A 21,114-nucleotide genomic window follows, 5' to 3' on the forward strand; every position below is an offset into this window, starting at 1 on the left:
ATCCTCACCATGTTGTGTGGGGTGGGAGAGGATGACTTTTTACAAATAATCAGATAAACTAGCTAATTAGTAACTATTGTAATTAGAGTGAATTAGCATATTTTCTCGCGCTTGCGCGGCGCTACGCGGGTTGCTAGTTTTAAATAGTACTTTATTGTGAATCTTTAAAAAAAATCAAAAATTTTGCCGCCCCTAAATTCTGCCGCCCTGTGCTCAAGTACAGAACATCACTTATCTAAATACGGGCCTGTGTACAGGCGCACACCTAGAAATTTTTGTTAGGAGGGGTCCAATACTATGTCAATGTAGTATTGAAGGGGTATTATTTGCACACGAAACAACGATTAGTAACTATAAAATAGTTAAACCTATATTTTCAGAAAAAAATAGAAGTAGATTGTTTTTATAAGAAAAAGAGTACAGATGAAGTTTTAGAGCAAATGATCATGCTACTCAATCATTTCCCTGTTAATCAAGTATAGTTTTATTGAGAAAGTGTACATAACGGTATGTATATTGAATTAGGAAGTTTGGGTGGAGAGGTTCCAGCCCGGTGCATTATCCGTGGGTGCGCCTCTGGTTGTGTATTAGTTTCCATTTTCTGTCTAAATCCTTACTGTTTTATTCCATTTAAGATCAACTCCTAAGAGATAGGCCCACCAGATTTTCTTCCTTTTTTAAAACATTATATTCTTTCAGAACATATATATATATATATAACACTTGCTCAATTCTCGAAAAAAAAAATAATAATGCAGTACTGTTTGTGAATACAGTACTCTTTGAATAAATACAGTACATCGGATGTACAGGGATTGTGCTCCCTCTTTGTGGTTAGAAGATTCCGGGTTCGAATTTCACAACAGGCTGTTTGAACCGAGGTTCTCCCTCAATCTCACCATCAAATGCTGGAATAGTCTCTTTAAATAACTTTATAGACCCTGATTACTTTTATCCACAATCCTAACCCATTTTTATTGTTAAATTATTTCCTGTGTGAAGTAATTTTTAGCTGAATCTGGAAATAGTAAATAAATATTTATAGTTGTTAAAAAATTCCGAACATACGGTATTTTCATAAATTGAATATGATTTGTTTTAATTGCAATTTGTACAGCATTAGCACAATGTAATTTGGATTTATGGTTTTGGACAGCAGAACCAAACTTAATAATGTCTCGCATCTCACCTTCATAATTGGTTAGCATACAAAAGTTAGCTTCAAAGAGTTCCAGTAATTATCGAATTACAATCATGCACTTAATAAGAACCATTTATGCAAAAGAAAGATCGAGTCACTTCTGAACTCGTGACTTTAAAACTTTAGTCACACTGCTCCGGTACATTTTTTGTCTCGTTGGATCTCGTGTGATTGCCAAGAAGTTCTCGTGGGCAATTGCGCGGCCACTGCCAAACAAGCAAGGATAAACAGCTTGTCGTCACCTAAAGAGGAAAGGAGGGTAAGAGAGGGGAAAAGTAGCGTAAAACCAGATTTCAACACGCGCCTGTCATGCGAAAAGGCTTTACCTTATAATAAATTCTATTGTTTGTGGGTGGCCGATGCCGCTTACCTTGCAAATTTTAGTTGGAAACTCATAAAATATACATAGCAAGGCAATAAAAGTAACGTACTTAAGTGGGTAAAATAAAGGAAATTTTCATTTAGGCAGTTAAGGTATTGACTTAAGTACGCTAAGGACATTACGCTCACTTAAACTTCGTGGATGGATCTTGTGTTCAGTAATCTTCGTACAGTAAATTAATTTTAGTCTTATATCAGCTGTACTATCTTCACGTTAGATATATGCCCATAATTATTCTGTTTGGAGACAAGTGAGTGATCTTAGCTTACTGTTAGTTAACTAGCTTACTGTTAGTTCAGAGAATAAGGTACACAATTCTAAACAAGGTTAATGCTGAGAACTGGTTCCAAAAGTTTTTTTTCCATTTGAAACAAACTCCAACATTTATGGTGTAAAAATTCGATTCTTGTAGCGGAAATCATGACTGAGGTTTTGCCATGATTCTCGCAGTGACATTAAGCAATGCTACTGTCAGCATTAATCAATCATGCTAATTTGTCCATCTCTTTTTCTGTTAAACTATATGAATTTTACCAATGGACATCATCCTTCATATTTGAAATACGTGGGACACGTCGTAACTACGTAACCATACAAGTTTACAACGGCACATAAAGTTTTTTTGCACGTATAGAGCACAAACTACAAGAAACGAAGATTTGTTGATCGAATATATATCATTTGATATCAATAGTAACTGAAGGGTAAGATTTTTAGAGTACCCAAATTGATTTTTAGTGAAAGTTGGAGTAATTCATTCTCCGCTTTTATCTCTCATCCTTTTATTGTATTTAAGCAATAAAGATTTTTTTAAATGTCCGGGATCGAACTCAGGATTATGCGTGTTAATCCATTTGGCCATGAAGGGGCACAGCATGAGTGTAGTTTAGCTTCATCATTGTAAAATAGTGCGCTTTCGTGGATTTTGACTCCTGTACGCTCTTGTGCATATTGCCAAGAAATCATGCACTGAAGTATTGTGCGAAATATGACGTAAAATCACTACATTAATCCAATCAGAAAACTTGTAAAACCGATACTGGTATCCATGTAAGAGGGTGAGCCAAAAGAAAGAAAATAATTACTCTTATTTATTTATTTATTTCAGATGGTGGGGTTTTGGAACAGTGAATCCCTATGGATTGTTTGTGGATAATACACGTATATGACGCTTGATGATCTTAAAGCAACTGCCCATTTGCCTCTATCACGCCACCAATCTTGGGGAGAACTATATACCACATACGTAATTCTGTGCTGTGATAAGTGGGATAGCCCGCGAGACGAGCGGAGACAGAAATTTTCATAACGAGATGCGAGACGAGACAAGTCTTTCCAAAACAGCTAACACTTTCCGAGACAAGATAGGTCTTTCCCAAAGATATCACTTTCCGAGAATAGACAAGCGTTTAGTGGCTAGTGCGCGTGGCTAGTGGTCTAGTGGCTAGTGCGCGTTCCTTTGGAGGGTTCGACTTCTGGTGGGAGAGTCTTGAAATTTGAAAAAGAACGACAAAATCCAACCAACGAACAAGATGAGACATCATTTTCACGACACTTTTTGAGAGGAAACGAGTCTCCACTCTGATCTCGTAGGAAACCTTCGTGAGAAGGATAACATACACTCATGTATTCTGGAATAAGTGTAGTTCAAATAAATTGTCAATAGCCAACTGGATTTTCTTTTTCATAAATCCTTATTATAGAGCAGCAACATATTAATTAGTCTGTCTGTAACGCTAATATGCAAACTTCAAAATGTTTAAGAATCACAGGTTGTATAAACATCTAGGCAAAAATATACCGAGATACCCTTAATCCGTATTATAAACACCTCAGCCTCTCCATCACGCTAAGTCTCCAATAATTCACACTCAGGCTAATAGGTTCCGCTAGGTGCGTTACCATTTTACCTGACGGCAAGAGATGTTGCTTATGTGCAGGTAATTTGCAGACATGCAGAAAGCTACGGAGAACAAATAGTTCGTATGATGCACATTAGAAATGATGGGACTTTTGGATCAACCTACACTTGTTTTATTCGAAAGGAAGAAATTAGGGCTACACTCTTCAAAATCGTCTGGAACTATAATACACCAACTACTATTATTATATACATAAGACTATACAGTATATAAAAAGGTGGCGATGAAAGAAAAATTTGTTCTGACTGGTTAGAGGAGAAAGAAACTGAAGAAAATAGGGTCGTAACACAAACAGACCGACAAAAGCTATTAAACAAAATCGCCGCCATTCAAAAATTACGTCGTTTCCGTTTTGTCTTACCTTTTATTTTATTTTTTTCTAACAGAGGTTTCCTCCCTTCGTGTGTAAAAACACATTATATTGGGTTTTACAACCTGCGAAGCGCCCACAACTGCCAAATAGGAAAAGGAGCGGCTCTCCTTATGAGTAGGCTTAAAGAACCCTCCACACAGCGTTGCCATAATTTTGTACCTAGGCCTATTATCTTTTTAATATTTATATCTAAAACTTCGTAAATATTTAGGAAACACTCATAATTACTAACAAAATAGTTAGAAAGAAATACGTATATTGTTCTCTTTTATTATGGAGAGTAATGGTAAGTAATTCCTTAAAACAAAGGTTAACTGCATCGGCCATCACACTATAACAACTTCAAAAATCTTAGATACACAAAATTATTTGTAATACTTTAGTCACTATTCTACTACGATCAGCAATAATTCAAAACAAAAATCGTCAAAATGGTGCATGTGTAATACAAAAAACATAGGAGTTATCGCGATTTATAACGCCATACCAAAATTCCAATTATTGCGCTCCAAATTGGAATTGTCGGCCTTGAGACGTAACCTACCACATATGCAACCATCATTACATTTAGTTCCAGGTTCTATGCTCCAGGTTGCGCTCTTGCAGCGATTCGTTTTTATTCGACGATCAGCAGTACAAGTGAAGTTAAAAGTTCGTGTTAACATAATAAAGATAAAATAATTCTTTTTTTCTTTTTCTTTCTTTCTTTTTTTACTTAACATTTTAACACATTTTTCTTAAACTGAAAAATCCTTTAAACTGAAAAATCCTGGGCAATGATCACCCATTTATAAGTATTGTTTATCCCAATTGTCACGGGTTCGACTATTGCAGTATTTTCGTGGCAAAAATAACCTCAATGATAGAGAAATTCCTGTATATACTTTATTTAAAAAAAGAAAAGAAAAGAAAAGAAAAAGGAATAATAGAAATAAGGCTGAATCCAGCACACTGGGAGAGAGAACAAGTAAAAGACAAACTGGGTTGTTATGCGCATTTTTACCAATTAACATATCAACTTAACGTCTAATATTTAGAGTTAATACGCCATTTTACAATTGCACCTACAAGGAAGAAAAATACAAAAAAAAAAAGTATCGCTCAGATTTCCAGTGGATGACCCAGAATGTGTTGAATGACGTAACATCTTGTTGTTGTTTCACCTGTGAGTGCGAATTGCAGACCTTCCAAGGTCTCATGCAAATGAGCATGTACGGAAAAATAAAGAAGGAAGGTAAGTTCCCGTGTTGACGAACTGAACCATTTATTTCCACTCGAGACATAAAGATATATTTGTTTCTGTGTCGTTATTTTCAGCCGAAGAAGAAGCACCTGGATATTTAATAAAAGCAACAGAGAAACCGATGATTAAGCGAGAAGCTATCTAGTAGACTGTTTGATGAGCAGGAAGAAGCCAGAGGATACACGGAGGAAATTATTGGGGATGATTCACAGGAACAGCACCTGCAGACAAAGCTCATGTTCCGCTCAGACCACTTGGCGCCATCCAACCACTTTCTGCTTGAAAGATAATATGATATGTGGATGTCAAATATTCGCCCACGCTCAGCTATACACCTGCTACACCTCTACACTACACATAACTCGCTAAAGAAACACAGCAGTCAAACTGTACAAGAAAGGCAGGTTGTTTTCAGGAGAATTTAGCTTAATTCGAAAAGTTTTATGAGTAGCTCAATAGTAGGGCGATCACCTCTGATGTGAGGGGTCTGGTTCAATTCCAAGCCACGCAAGATTGTGGTTGACAACATGACATCCGTGTACACAACAACATAGTCTATATTTCACTTAGTGTGGTATCGAAGTATTACTAAATTGTGTACATAGAGTTCTCAGGGAATCCACCCATTATATATATTTATTCGTTAAAACTGAACATGTGACCCAGTTTCCATTAGAAATATTAAAGCTTTAGGAAGGTACTATTGAGAAGAGTTTTCTTAAGAGCTATGTAGTTATTCTGATAATCGCCTGGTGGATATTGGAACAAATTCTTGGGAGGAAAATTCTGGATTTGAATCTAGGTTCACGCTAAAAAATAAATAAATAAAAGGTTCTAATGCTAAATGTCTAATCATCCTTAAATCATGATCATAATTCGTTCAATTTATCATGTATATTTTTTAACTTAAACAACATATGCATGGAATGTTAGACTGGAGTTCGAATTTTTCGTTGTTGCTTTACGTAAGCTCCCACTAGGAATCGAACCTGGGTTTCCCGCGTTAACTATATAGCCACGACGGAGTTGATACAGTATGAACAGCTAGAGAAAGTTGCGTTTCCAAGACTCTAATGATCAGAGTGTTAAAAATGTTTTTGCCTATGTATTACATTTTTTGGGGACCGCGTGCTGCAGGTTCTAGCCCATTTACTGTAATGTAAGAGCATGTGATCAGCTTTCTCCCATTGTGGTTCAATAAGTTATATGGACACCTACAATTTAGGGGTATGAACATAAGTTTGGGTTGAGTGTTATATCCTTAATTCTAATAAATGCTCGTGTACAAGTACAAGTACAACTGAGTAATTACGGGATCAGGACGCAGGTATTCAATTGTACACATCAATTAATATTCGAATATAAAGACACTTTGACTTTTTATAATATGCAAGCTCAGGATCCGTGATTCAGGTATATTATCATTAAAAATACTAATCTTTGTGTATCAATATTTATACAAAGCGCATTTTCCCTATTGAAGAGTACATACATAAAAAATAAGGTTATATAGTCTGAAAATGTATTAATAATTTTCAGTCCCGGAAACAGAACCCCAGAAATCGTAGCTCTTTTTCCATGTGTCTTGAGTGTCTGACAGAATAGCTGTTGTAGTGGCGACAAGCAACAAAGGCAACGGAACGTTGTTGAGCTAATCCGCTGAGCCAATCAACCAATTTTCAAAGATCTTAACTTCTTCCAGTACATAATACACTAACTTGACGCTCAAGCAGACACGGATCTAGAATTGTAAACATCCGCGTTTTGGTACGTCCTCCGTAATTTTCATAACAGAGGAAAAGAAAGAAGAAAAGAGAGAAACGGTATATCTAGAGAGAGAGCGAGTTCGTGAAGGTCCGGATGTTATAGCATCTAACAAGGCTACTGAAGTGAATCGTTCAGCATAATTATCATAATAATAAATATAATAACGAAACTTTTAAAATATCCGTACTTTTTCTCCTTTTAGGATAGTAGTTGTTGCTCTCCCTGAGTTTTAAGAAACGTTCTACTCCGAGTTATACACACACGACTTTACAGAAAGCAGCAGGTCATAACATTCACGATTTTCCGCCTTGTCATACTCAAATCATTTATCATTTGTACAAGTTTTTGCCTTTTTTAAAACTCTGCTCGCTCGCAGCTTGGAACTTCAAGAATATATGAAGGCGTGTTGTATATTGGAAAGAGCTATACCGTAGCTGAATGGTAGAGAGAAGGGCATTTCAGAATTCAAAGTCGCTAGTTCGATCCTAGGTTGCACCATCTGGGTATATGACAAGCAAATACCACAAACAAGAATTGTCCTTTGTCTCTTCCTCATGTGTCACTATTTATTCCTTTTTTATTATTATCTACGTGTTTTTACTTCATTTTGGCATTGTCTTTTGGTGTGATTTTTATATTAAGTTATATACAATTTTAATACACTTGTACGTGAATGGGATTATTCCTGTAAATCGACACAGACCACAAAACAAATTAAACTAAAATCTGTTTTAAACAATAGTAAAAAGAGAACCGTGCGAAACTTAAGATAAATGAATAAAGTGCCTATGCTAGTAATTGAACGGGTACGTATGGGATATGGATAGCCACTGTTAAACTCACCGTAACTCGTGATGATAATGCATTGACCCCATTAACGAACTCAATGGAGATAATTACTCTAGTTACGTATTGCAACAAGCACAATTCAAACATTCGCTTTTCTTCAATAGTTATCGTGTGAAGTAACAGATAAACGGACGCACTAACAATACAATCTTAAAGGTCCACTAGCATGATCCTCATAACATTACAATCTTGTAAGTCCTACCAGCGTGATCCTAAAAATATTACGATCTTATAAGATTCACCAGCATGATCCTAATAACATTACAAATCTTATAAGGCCCACTAGTGTGATCCTAGGAAAACGCGGAAGTCAGTACTGCTAATATTCAATGATTGCAAAGTTTGAAATTAACATTCTTCGTTTCCCACAACTTTTTTTTTTTTTTTTTAAATTTAGTGAATAATTTAAGACAATGAAGAACATGAAACATTTCTAAAGTGACCCAAATACTCTCTGTAATACGCTTATTACATGAACTAACAAATTGTTTTCAAGCCTTTTTGTATAGTGAATAAATTTGGGTTTATAACATCATAAACAGCGTCTATAAGAAAATGTTTGGAAGATCCTTAATGCCAATATTTTATCTCTTACGTTGTTGATCCTTATTCCTCGAATCGACAGTCTGTGATATTGAAAAAAAAAAAAAAAAGATATTGAAACTTTGACAAATTATATAGAGAATTGTGTTAAACATGTGGATAACGTTAACGCAGTACTCTATGTATATGAGCTCTACTATTGGTTTGAGAGTGCAAGGATGTTGACGATGATGCGCTTGTATTAACAGGTTGGTGTCAAAGGCTGGGCAATATATAGAAGGTGCGAAGTAGACACATGAGGACGGAAGTGAGTCCCTCCCTTCGCCCCGTGGCTTTTGTGTACTTTTTGTAGGGAGAAAACGGAAATGCATAAATGGAAAACGGAGAATCGTCTTTTTTTCTTCAGTTCTTGCAGGCAGTATGATCCTTTTGGTATAGGTGATGGCATCATTGGCTTCTCCCAAAGCAAATACTTTTTTCTCACTCGGTGATGGTCAAGTATTCTCTCTCTTTCTCTTGTATATCCGGTACAAAGACATACAGTCGAAACGTCATTTTCATTCTTGTTGAAAATGTCATTTTTTTGTCTTAAGAGTTAGGATTTACCGTAGCAGTTAAATTCTTTGAAATTGATAAAATCAAAAGAAACAACATTAAGGTTGCAATTGCCCCTATACCATACTATTTTTTAAAAAAATTAAATTTGGGGAGGAGAGAAGTTAGAAACCTATATTGTTCTTCCACCAACCCTCTATCTAATAAACACCTTAGTTCACTGGATATTCAAGTAACGAGTATCTATGGCTAGTCTTATCAGCCAAATACTAGATGTCACCATGAATGGGTTTGATGGAGGACACGGTGGCTCAGTGGTAAAGTGCTCACTTCTGATACAAGGAGTTCCTAGTTCAATCCCAGGCTAAATGAGATTGTGGTGGATATCATCGTGTCCGTAGTTTTCTCGGGGTTCTCCCAATTGTTCAAATTTCATCAATTCTTTCATATCCATTCACTTTCATTAAATCGTCCGTTTATTATTTTTAAATCAGGGCATAGACGTAGAACTAGACATTTCATTTTCCTCAATGAGTTTGAAAATCTGTGTTTCACACTCTGAATAATATATCATGGAGATGAGGTAACCATTGGCGTCTCTGGCATGTAAAATTTGGGGGGGACATCAAAGATAGTGATTTCAATGGTACTACCTAGCCCAACTTGTTTATTATATTCGATTCCATTTGTTACCTTTCTGCTTATCTTCACGGACCCCTTGACGTATTTATCAAGAACTCTGTTATAATCGTTTCACAGCCTGAATATTATATTTCAAATAAAATTATTTATGTTATTTTGTCGTTAGTAAATTAATTAGAATAAAATATTGAATATTTTGTACTTCAAAATATTGGAGTGGACGCGTCCCTCTTTCCCCCCGCCAGAGACGCCCGTGGAGGTAACACACGTAGAAATTCATCAAGACGGGGAGGGTATTTGAGTTCCCAAGTACATATAGTTTCAGTTTTTTTTATTTTTTTTAGTTGATTTTGAGTTTAACGTCCCTTTCAGCAGCGAGGTTATATGAGACGCGAACCAACTGATAACGTGAAATCCAAACCGCACGAGCTCCCGCCGGGAATCGAACCTGGGTCTCTCATCAGGATATTTTGCATCTTAATATGGTAAATGTTTATTTCTTTTCATAATGTCTTGTCAAAGGAGGAAGTTAAAGCTCGGAATCTCCCGCTCATAACTTTGCTTACGCGCGTTTTCCCATGGTTCAGTGATAAAATACTAACTTCAGCACCCTAAGAGCGCAACTTGAACTTTAGATAGTGCCCTGTAAGTTTAGTAGAGGACCAATGGGCTATTCATATGATCAAAGTATGGTAATTGATCGTTCTCAAAATTAATTTTAACATGTCCGTTTTTTTTCATTGGAAAGACATTAAATTATAAATGGAATCATTTTTTTTAAAGCTTGAAAAATTCTTTAAATTTCCAAAATCTTGCCTACAATACACTAAGATATACCTAAAGCATTTTCCTTTAATACCTTTAAACATACTCGGCCCAATAGCTTGTATAACAGCAAAGGGCTTCCATTACTCCGTTCTCCATTTGCATCTCTGACAAAGAACGCATAAAAGAGAGATAAAGGTCATGAACTGTAATGACGAAGAAGCATTAAAGGAGAAAGAAGAAGAAAAAAACATGCTGCTTATCTTCGCAAGAATGTCGTACATACACACATATTCACACAATCATTTACATAACATGCGTACATATATGCATACAGTTTCCATCGATAACAATGAATGTCGGTGCACCTGCGAAGTCCACGTAGCACAACTATCATCAGATTTTAATTTCTTTTTATTTTTCACTCACACAGCCCCCTGTACCTCTCTGCTTCCCTCTTAAAAAAAAAAAACTCGCTGTATCAGTCATCAGGTGGTATGATTCTTTCATCTCAAAATTACTACACACTCAAATGATGAACTGCATATGTATAACATTCATATCGAGTCAACTCAATGCGAAACTCTTCCGAAGGCTATTCGCAGCCTTTTTTAGGACACCTGTTATCCTGTCTGATGCTACACGCATTCAACAACGTAATCATCAGCAGAAGTTGCTGCTTCCAGTGTTAAACACGAGTTCTGAACACCTGACATAGATCCAACTACATCGTTGGAGAGATATCTGTTTCAAAAAGAAAAAGACACTTTTCACTGTTATTCTTGTCTCTTGTTTTCATTCAGCATTCGAATAAATGGGAGCTGTACACTAGCCATTTTGATAATATGGACACTTGACAAAATGTATGATCAGCGAATTCTTGTCCTTTTCTGGTTCTCAATATTTTACAAACACAGTGTTTGCCAACTTTACGAAGTCTTTCTTCCGCAGAAACCAATTTACCTTAATGAACGACGCCATATTTACATTTTGAAAAAAAAAAACTAACTCAAAAGCACATTTTATGTAACATAGGCCTAATTAGTTCTCTTCTGGTAGATCTACTTTGTGTGACACAAGCCTCCTAATCAAAGTGTGTGGTACTTACTGTAATACAGACATATAATTTCAATTGATGATACAGTCTGGAAAAAAGTACTATAGAGAATACTTACTTCCCCTAGGGAGTAAGAGGGGAAGATATATGAAAATGATAGAAAATAACCGATATTAGTGTCGAATCCATAGTTTTTTGGTCCATGAGCTGATTAGTGATAGTTTCGATGCCCTTTAAATCCAAGTTCAGCCCCCTAGTGAGAGTAAGACTCCCTAGCACACCTAAGGAAAGTAGGAGGAGTGACACATAAAAATGATCGAAAATGGCTAAAGTTAACTTCGAGTCCATAAATTTCGGGGTGGCTGAGATGAACAGTGACACTTCCAATGCTGTTTAAATCCAACTTTAGCCCCCATTAGTACTCCTAAGAGGGGGAGGGAATCATGACATGTAAAAATAATTGGAAGTGACAAATATTAGTGTCGAATCCATAGTTTTCGAGATTCCTACGTTGATTGGTGACAGTTTTGATGCCCTTTAAGTCCAAGGTCAGCTCCCAGTTGCAGTAAGATTCCGTTTGAAATAAAGTCCTGCCTCGAGTTTTTTTTTTTTTGTCACATTGATTAAGAGGCGTATCCTAAGGGATAGGAGAGTTCAAAATTTATGCCAAGAATATACTGTAATATCTTATGAATTATAATAATTGTACTTTTATTGAAGCGCATATAAACAATTCAGTCTAAACCGACCTTTTTTCTTAGCCAAAAGCTAGAGAAACGATTCTCCTTATTATACGGTACCTATGAATTAGCTTGTAGTTTGGTGCCAAACCCAATCTCTTTGTTCCGAAAGTATAATATTGTTTACCAAAACACATTGATAATGGCAACTGAATGTAACCTAAAAATTTATTTACTTCCGAAGTTATACTATATTCCATTGACATTTTAAGATGGCTATACAAATTGTTTTGTAACGATTGCTTTAGAATCGTTATTTTTTTTCCTTTTAAGATTTGCTAATTCAAAATGTTGAATTTAGTTATATAATCTACTTTCTAACCAGTAAAGAAGCTTGATTTTTTCTGTTGCGTATTGCAAACGGTATACAATTCCGACGTATGTTGAAATAGTGTAAAGCAAAGCTTATTACAAATAAAAAAAATCTTGGAGAAGTGCATTCCTTTTTAAAAATGTATAAAACAATCCCATTTCATCGTAGAATAACAGTTTCACTAACTCCTAATCGTAGATAAGCAAATTCATGAATCTTGAGAAAAGCATGGCCCAGTGTTATTAGAAGGTACATCCAATCCCATATTCTGCTGAATTTCAATGCTATATTGGATCACGGTCAATTATTAATATAGCAAGATGACTTAAATCTTATGATTAGAAACAGTTTAGTCCTCTTCCATAAGAATGACGGGATGGAATCTAACATAAAGGTTCATGGTCACTTCCCTTCTTCCCCACTTCCCTGCGTAGTGTGATAGCAAGGGACGTATACGTGACGGGCTCAAATGTCCATACGATGCCGGAAGCCAGAAATATAATTCCTAATCCTAATCCCCCCTCCACAAGGACGATATTATGTCAACGGTAATTAAGGTCAAGGCCATTAGACTCTAGAGTGAAATGAGGAAGCTTGTAGTTTTGAGGAAGACCATGCAGACAATAAAGATACTCCCGAACAGAGAATTAATATAACTAAAAGATTCATATATACCTCCTCGTTGTCTACGTTTTCTTACTACCTATACTTACATATACCTACGTTTTGTTACTACGATTTTTATTCTTGTTGTTGGGACAGTATCTATACGGATTCCAATGATTTTCATTAACGTATTGGAGATTTAGGCCAAGTTTTTTTTCTTGGATACAAACAACTTTAAAGATTAAACTTTATTGCAGATTCGTAATTCTGAGAATGTAAAAGCGGGCAAGAGAAAACTATTGGTGAATTCTTTACGTTCTGATGAGGGGCTCGCAGTGCTCCGAAAGGAAAACGACTGTTCCTTGTGGCAAGAGAGGAAACGCAGAATGCACGTTCATCTCAGGAAGAAGTCTTCCTTGGATTGTACGTTAATGCATTCATTAACAACACCTTCAAACAATGGACAAACATCAACTACCATTCACATAAAAGCAAGGTGGCCGATTTTGTAATCACACACATAAAGACACAGAACGCATATATGCAAAAGACTGAGGCAAAAATAAAACTGCACGCACGTCCTTTAGCTCACTTCCTTCCATAACTTCTTTTTTCTTTTCTGTGATTCTTCATTCTCCTAAGTATCTTTCTTTGCTTAGAAACAGAAAACACTTTGCGAATGCAATATTTGGAAAAGTCATTATGGAAATTATTAAGATTTTAGGTACAGGGCCGTCGCGTGGGCGGGGTGATCGGGGCAATTACCCCAGGCGCCGCGACCAAAGGGCAAGGGTGCCGATTTCTCTGTAAATTTGGGGGGGTCTCACTCAGACGCAGAAAGTGTATATATATGAGGATATTAAGACAAATTGCATTCAAATTATGCCAAATATTGTATATTCATAAATACACTAGGGGGGCCCACATGAGTTTGGGGGGTCCTGGCCCCCCAGGATCGGCGCCCTTGCCAAAGGGGTCGCCGGGACGACAAATCAACAAAACTCAAGGACTTCAGATTATATTAGTAAATAATTGTTTTAAAAAAATAATGCCATTTGAAATATTTTAATAATGATCAGGCTAGGGCGAAGTAAAATTTATTTCTTTATTTCGTAAGGACAACACGACAGGCTTAATGCCCAGTTATAGTGTCGTGTACATAATTATCTAACATATACTATTATACATACACAAATATACGTCGTTTAATTATGCAGAAGTTATTGCCTAACGATTGTTTTGAACTTGTTTTCGGAAATACTAAATATATTTACTACCTGAAATTTAATCATTTCGTTGTATAAAGCACACATTCTCCACAGAAGAGACTTATGTAATAGGTTAGTTCTTGCTTTTCTACAATAGAATGTCCCAGTGTTTGCTGTTCTAGTCTTGCCTGTTGGGATACATAATAATACTTATGAAACTAATTCTGGACAGTCAATTTTACCGTATCAAAAACACTATCCTTTTCTCTAATGTTTGAAACCTAAAATTCGGTACTAAGTCTTCATAGGGGACATACAGTACCTTAAGTAGAAACCGGTTTTCTTATATGCAAGCATTCTTAAAAATTTAAACTGTATATTTTCTATTGCATCAGAGTATTTAGTGACATTTGGTGTCCAAACAGTACAACAGTATTCTAATTTTGACCTTACATACGAAAAATATAATCTTTTAAATGTTGATTCTTTCTAGAAATCCTGCCCTATCCTATAAATTAAACCTAGGTTTCTGTATGCACTACTTGTTATTGCGTCAACGTGTTGAGCAAAGATTAATTTGCTAATAAATAAATTTTAAAAAAACCGCATATATCTGATAGTATTTGAAAGAAACTGTCACATATTTTATAGGCAAATTTAATTGGATTTTCTTTCCTCGTGAAAGACAGAGATTTACATTTGGACACATTTAGGATTAATTTATCCTTATCACACCATATTTGAACTCTGTGTAGATCCTGTTGAAGTGTCACGCAGTCATCAATTGAACTTACTTTGTAGTATAATTTGAGATCATCGGTAAAAAAAAAAAGAACAACTTGAGAAGTTTTAATACATAGAGAAATATCATTAATAACAAGAAGAAACATTAGGGGATCTAGATGAGATCTTTGAGAGATACCGATAGAGTATTGAACTTGAAAATTACCGGTAATGTAAAACATCGTCTAGGGTTATTCAACTGGAACTCTCTCCAACTCTCTGTGAGAAGAGGTGTTCTTTTTTTAAATCTTTAAATATTTGTATCGTTATTTATACATTCTATGCTATTACTATATTGATGTGTAAAGTTTCAAAATAAACAAGAATAGCACTCGATTTCAAGAATTCAAAACGATGTTTTCGTTAACTTTTGTTTTAACGGTAAAAGCCATTCACTTTTTTAAAAATTGACATAATACTAACTTATTTTATCTTACATTATTAAAAGAAAAGAAACAGTCCCATGTTTACACCACGTGAAGGAGTCTGGTGAGAATATTGTAAAGTAATCGAATAACATGTAACCAGCCTGACCTTTGGGTACGATTGCGTTGCATACTATCAAGGAGAAGAAGCCATCCATATATAATAACCTCCAATGGGAATACATGGGAGAGGGAGTCATTCGGATCAACTAGATGAATCGTCTCTATCAATGAATTCGATTCATAATTTTTACCCTTTAAATTGTGCCAAAATTGATGGCAATGCATCAAGTAGTTCTTGAGTTTATCTCCCAGACAGACAGGGTAAGTATATAATGAAGTGTTGGATTGTAAACTGAACTCCTTAATAAGTAAAAACATAAAATAAATTTTGTTGCAACAAGCTGAGGGAAGAAAGTTCTATGTAGAATCAGAAAGCTGTATAGAAGAATGAGGTAAGCTCTCTCTTCTGTGCTGTAACAAGAAAATTAACCTGACTTCCCTCAAGAGCCGACACTAATTCCTAATCCTACAAAAATCTCCAAAAAGGTACTTACGTAATTATCTTTGAAAGATTTGGCGAATTCAAGCGCTATATTGGCTTGTATAACGATCTGCGAGAGCATCTGCTTGGAGTTCATCTCTGGGAACTCCAACTCCCCATCCATGTAGTCCTCGATGGAGCCTGCTCCGCAAGGGTTCACCCAAGTAGGACGGGAGTTACGGTGGCGCTCGGACGCTGGCGCTGACATACTAGACGGCAATTGGAGGACGCTTAAGAGATATATCACAAGAACTTCTTTTAACCCTGAAACAGAAACAAGAAAATAAACAAATTAAAACGTGGTTCCACTGCAATATAATGGGACCGCCAAATATTTCTAATTCTTAACGAGTTTTCTGCAAACGGTTCCGTATTGTATGAATTATCCTTTAATACGTTCGCTAGCAGCTCTGGTTTTGCCTTAGACTATACAAACAGAGGTGATTGCGATTACTATTTATTCAAGTTTCGAAACGATAAAGTTTCTAATATTACATGAAGGAATAGATACGCAGTCCATTGCATTCCTATGTCGGTTTGTGTGCGGAAAAAGAAGGGAGAAGATATGCCGCAATCACTCTAGTGGTTCTCTGACCCAGCTTCTTTCCCGAGAAGGGTCCTTTTGAGTGGAAGTGCGGGACCCTTCGTTGGAGTTCTCGTCGAAAATTATTCATATTGTTCCATTTGATCTCAATCTCTCCCGGAAGAAAGGAGGTCTCTGAGTTCTTGTGAATGAATAAAATAGAAGGAGGACCACTGCTCTCATTATGAACACCTTCTTCTGTAATACCTGTTTCCACATCCCTTCTTTCAGCAATTTTATGATCTGTTTTCGTTCTTACTAGTATATTTCTAGCGTCTCTTTGTTTTTCGTTTGGTTTGATTTGAGTTTAGTGTCTCTTTTAGCAACGAGGCTATACAAGACGTGGACCAGAGATGAACCACATGAACTCCCACCGGGAATCTAATGTTACTTAGGAATATGACTGGTGAGAAAAGCTTTGTTCACACCACTGCCTGTTGGATCCTCTATCAGGAGAGATTAGTATATTTATTACGATCGTAGTGAGATGCGATCCAGGAACAAAAACAACTTTGTGGAGCTCGTGAAATATTCGTTTTTTTCTAAGTATTTGTCTTTATAGATTCTCACATCTTATATGAAAACGAGTTGGGATAAGAAGAAAGTTCGTTATAGTAAATCAATGTTGTAAAGTCCATGTTACCCATACAATCAGTTATTTAGTTTAAAGCTTAATCTTGCTGTCGCATCACTATGTTATGTATAATTTCATTTCGTCTAGCTCTGGAATAATAATAATAAAAACAGTTATCAAGAGTTTTATAAAATAAACTGTTGGATATTATGAAGAACAAAAGTAGAGATGATGAGGGAAACTAGTTCTCAGTCTTAATAGAGTCAAATTAGTAGCTAAATGTATCTGTCATGCATTAGATCAGTGGTTGCCAACCGGTGTCATCCAGTTCCATAGGGTGTCTCACAAAATTTTGAAATTTAGAAATCAGAATAATTTTGAAATTTAGAAAGAAATCAGAGTAAACACTAGCATAGTAAGTGTGACTTAAGAAATGAAAAGAAAGGAAGAGAACTTAGGCTATTTCAACGGAAATATTATTTTTTGTGTATATATTGACCAGTAAGAAATGAACATACTATACTATGATTGGAAAGCCAGAATGCAGATGAACAACAAAATCTTATGTTTTGAAAATTTTGTTCGTTGTCTTTAAATGACAATGTATTTTCTCTCTTTGTTGATAAATTGTTTTCAAAAGAAATTCATGAGAGAGGAAAGGGAAGAAAAAAAAGGTGGTATTACAGTATTAAGACTTCCGTACATTACAACGTCAAAACGTATATACTGTATTTCTCTCTAGAAGTTGATAGGGAATCTTGCATGAAGTACTGTATAGTGTGACTCTCGCATGTGCGTATAAAAACAAGGATAATTGATGCTTAGAGTGTGCACATCGTGTGTCACGAAGTCAAATAATACGTAAGTTGAACAGGTATTTATTCAGTGTTACATCAAAGTACTTTGAGACACGCAATGACAATATTCATACACTTTCGTTCTTTTGAGGCATAAAATTCATTCATCAATGCTCCTTTCTAATTAGTATCTAAATAACTGGGAAACTAAAGTGTAATGGCAAAGGAGGGTAACAGGGACACACCCTTAGGGCCAAAAAGAAGTATTGTTCTACCTAGCAGTCCAGTTTATCCCCTTGGAATTTTTATAACATACATAAAGACCCTCGTTCAAATCCCGCTGGGTGCAGGTACTTTTACTCGTTCTACCCTAGTTCCAATGTGGCCCTGAGGTTCATCTACCCTCTTTAAATTGAGTACCTTGGAAAATTGGGCAACTTGGGAAAATAAAAGAAGCCGGTTTGTAGTGCTGTAGTGCTCATTAGTGATTACACAACCTTCATGAATGTCGAAGTAAAGGAAGTATGGAGTCTTTACGTTCATACACAGCCTTTAACCTCTCATTGGCTATCCCGAAAGGGAAGGGGAGGAGAATGAAAAGTGCAAACATATACATAGTTAATTCATATAATTACTAGGGCTGCGGTGGATCAGTGGTAGAGCGTTCACCTCTGGTTATGAGATCCTTGGTTCGATCCCAGCTCGTGCCAAGTGAACTTTGTGGTGGTTTTTCTCAGGGCTCTCCCGTTTCCTCCCACTTTCTTCATTTCACCATTTCATTCATTTCTCATCATCAGTAGCCTACTATAATTACTACTTTAGTACATTGAACAACACGAAATTTATCCATTGCTTAAAAACATTTTTTCTAATGTATTTTTGCAAACAAAACATGAATTTCCAATTAATTTCTTCATATCACGTACAATTTTCCTGAAAAAAAAATATACATTACGTGTATTACGTGAGAAACAAATGTGAATTCGTTTAAAGGGTTTTCCCCTAAAATATGGTTATCTGAATTAGTGGCGGATCTAGAAGATAAAAACTGGGGGCGGGATAACCAGAACCCAGATTATGATAGGCATATCATGAGTTTACTATAAACTTTCAAAAATATATAAATAATAGCTTCAATTATTTTTGTTACTCAAAAAACTGGGGAGACTTAGGCTCCCCGGCCTCGGGATAGATCTGCTACCGATCTCGATGCTCTACATTCTCTCACAAGGGAGCTGCGACTTTCGGAACTATTTGTAGAATGATGCATTAACTCCTCGTAATATTGTAGCATTACTTACTTGCAAAAATATCTAAAAGCATTATAATTGATCTGGATATTGCAGTGCAACGGTCATTTCTAGTATTTTAGATTATTATATGAGAACAGTAGATCTTAGCAAGTCAAATTTCGAAACCACATATCTGCAGCAATTTTTCCCGTAAACATATTAAAATATGGACATTTCAAGTGAAGATTAGTTACATAGAGGCGACTTTTTAGTCTTAGATATCCTTCTTCGTAGAAATGGACCAAAAGAGTTCTCTTTGGGTCTAAATTATGTATGTACTTGTTATCTGTTCATCTTCTGAACAAGTATTGTGTTCTAGACGTTTATCCATAGTGACTAATGCAACATTGTGTAATAGAAGCATGGACAAGTAGTTATTTGTTTACCTTTTGACAAAAGAGAAAAGTCATTGCGCGAAAATTGTCATCTGTTGAGCAAGAGAAAAGGTAGAGAACATTTTGTTTTCAGGAGTTGCATGATGCTCATACGAGAAACTGCGATTTCGTAGCTGGAGGGAGAGCATGGTTTGGTCACTCCCTTCTGTTTCTCTCTGTACACATACCTCCCCCCTCTGTTACTTTCCAATACTTCTTCTCACTTTCTTAATTTCCGTTCTCAAAAGTTATGGAATGCGACTCACCTGTTGGCCTTCACTCACCGGTCATACGGCACGAAGCTTTTGTCTTAGCCTTTTCTTTCTTTGCAATGGCATTTTAGCGTTTCATTCCTAACTTAGAACTGTTGAGTGATAATTGAAGGAATACTGAGTTCGATGCCCACTCAGCTATTCAACAGCGGAAATAGTGGTTGAGTCAACATCGTTCGTATGCTTGCTCTTTCATTGTTTTTATATAGATACATTCTGCCAGATTCTTGCCATTACTTAAATTAGAGTTTTGCATCCGTTTTGGCACTGACGGTAAACGAGACGTAGACCTACAGCTAAGTTGGGATCCGAACAATCACAACACTTTCAAATTTCAAGTCTCTTCCACCGGAAATTGAACCCGGAATCCCTAGGCACTAGACCAGCGATAAAGGCCAGAGTCTTACAAAATACTAAAGCAGTTACGTGGTCTCCTAAATAATATTAATTGATGTAAAATATCCCATTCTTCATTAAACGATAATCATGCCTGTTGTTCTGTATGGTTGCGAAACATAGTCGCTTACTCTGAGGGAAAAATATAGACTGAAAGTATTTGGGAACAAGATCCTGAGACAAGTATTCGGACCCAAAAGGAACGGGAATGGGGAGTGGCGGAAATTTCATAACGAGGAACTACATAATTCATACGGTTTACCAAACATTGTTAGGGTCATCAAGTTTAGGAGGCTCAGGTGGGCAGGCCATGTAGTCAAAATGGAAGAAAGTAGAAACGCTTTCAAAGTCTTAACTGGAGGGTCAATCGGAAAACGACTATTCGGAAGACCTAGGCACAAATGGGAGGACAATATTAAGATGGATCTCGCATAAATAGGAATACAAATAGAAATTGGATCCAGTTGGCTAAGGATAGAAGTCAGTGGAGAGCTTTGTGAACGCGACATTGAACTTCAGGATTCCATAGGCCATAGAGTTAGTTTGTTAGTTTATCCCATCCTTCAAGATCCTGATGTAATATAAATAAATTCTCGCATGTTCGTATCTATCAAACACTAAGTTTTGTATCTTTAAATACATTGCTCGTTAAAACAATTCACTACAGAAAATAGGTAATACTACTAAATTTTTTGTTAGAATCTTTTTTAAGTGTAAAGAATTTTTGTAACAGGAATTTTGCTATCAGGAAATAAAAACTTTATGCTTGACACACATTAGATTACACACCTTCCAATTGTCACCAATTTTTCAATTTTGTTTTTTCTTTTTAAGGAAGTGGTAAACTATAGCCATTTTTATGGGATTGCACAAGAGAAAAATATTGCTGAATCGGATTATTATTATTA

The 21,114-nt window shown here is 36.0% G+C and overlaps 1 protein-coding gene across 3 annotated transcripts in view; it reads right to left on the reverse strand.

Moving 5' to 3' along the window:
* Positions 1–21,114, reverse strand: part of LOC145688058 (uncharacterized) — a 418,358-nt gene that overhangs the window by 34,952 nt on the left and 362,292 nt on the right. For all 3 annotated transcript variants that reach the window (XM_081761784.1, XM_081761775.1, XM_081761767.1), the window contains one exon: positions 15,932–16,182. In XM_081761784.1, the coding sequence (XP_081617910.1) occupies positions 15,932–16,126 (195 nt within the window). In that variant the 5' untranslated portion in view covers positions 16,127–16,182. The remainder of the gene's footprint in view (positions 1–15,931; positions 16,183–21,114) is intronic.

Source organism: Thermobia domestica, chromosome 1 (genome assembly GCF_964235325.1).
Source record: "Thermobia domestica chromosome 1, izTheDome1.hap1.1, whole genome shotgun sequence".
Lineage (NCBI taxonomy): Eukaryota > Metazoa > Arthropoda > Insecta > Zygentoma > Lepismatidae > Thermobia > Thermobia domestica.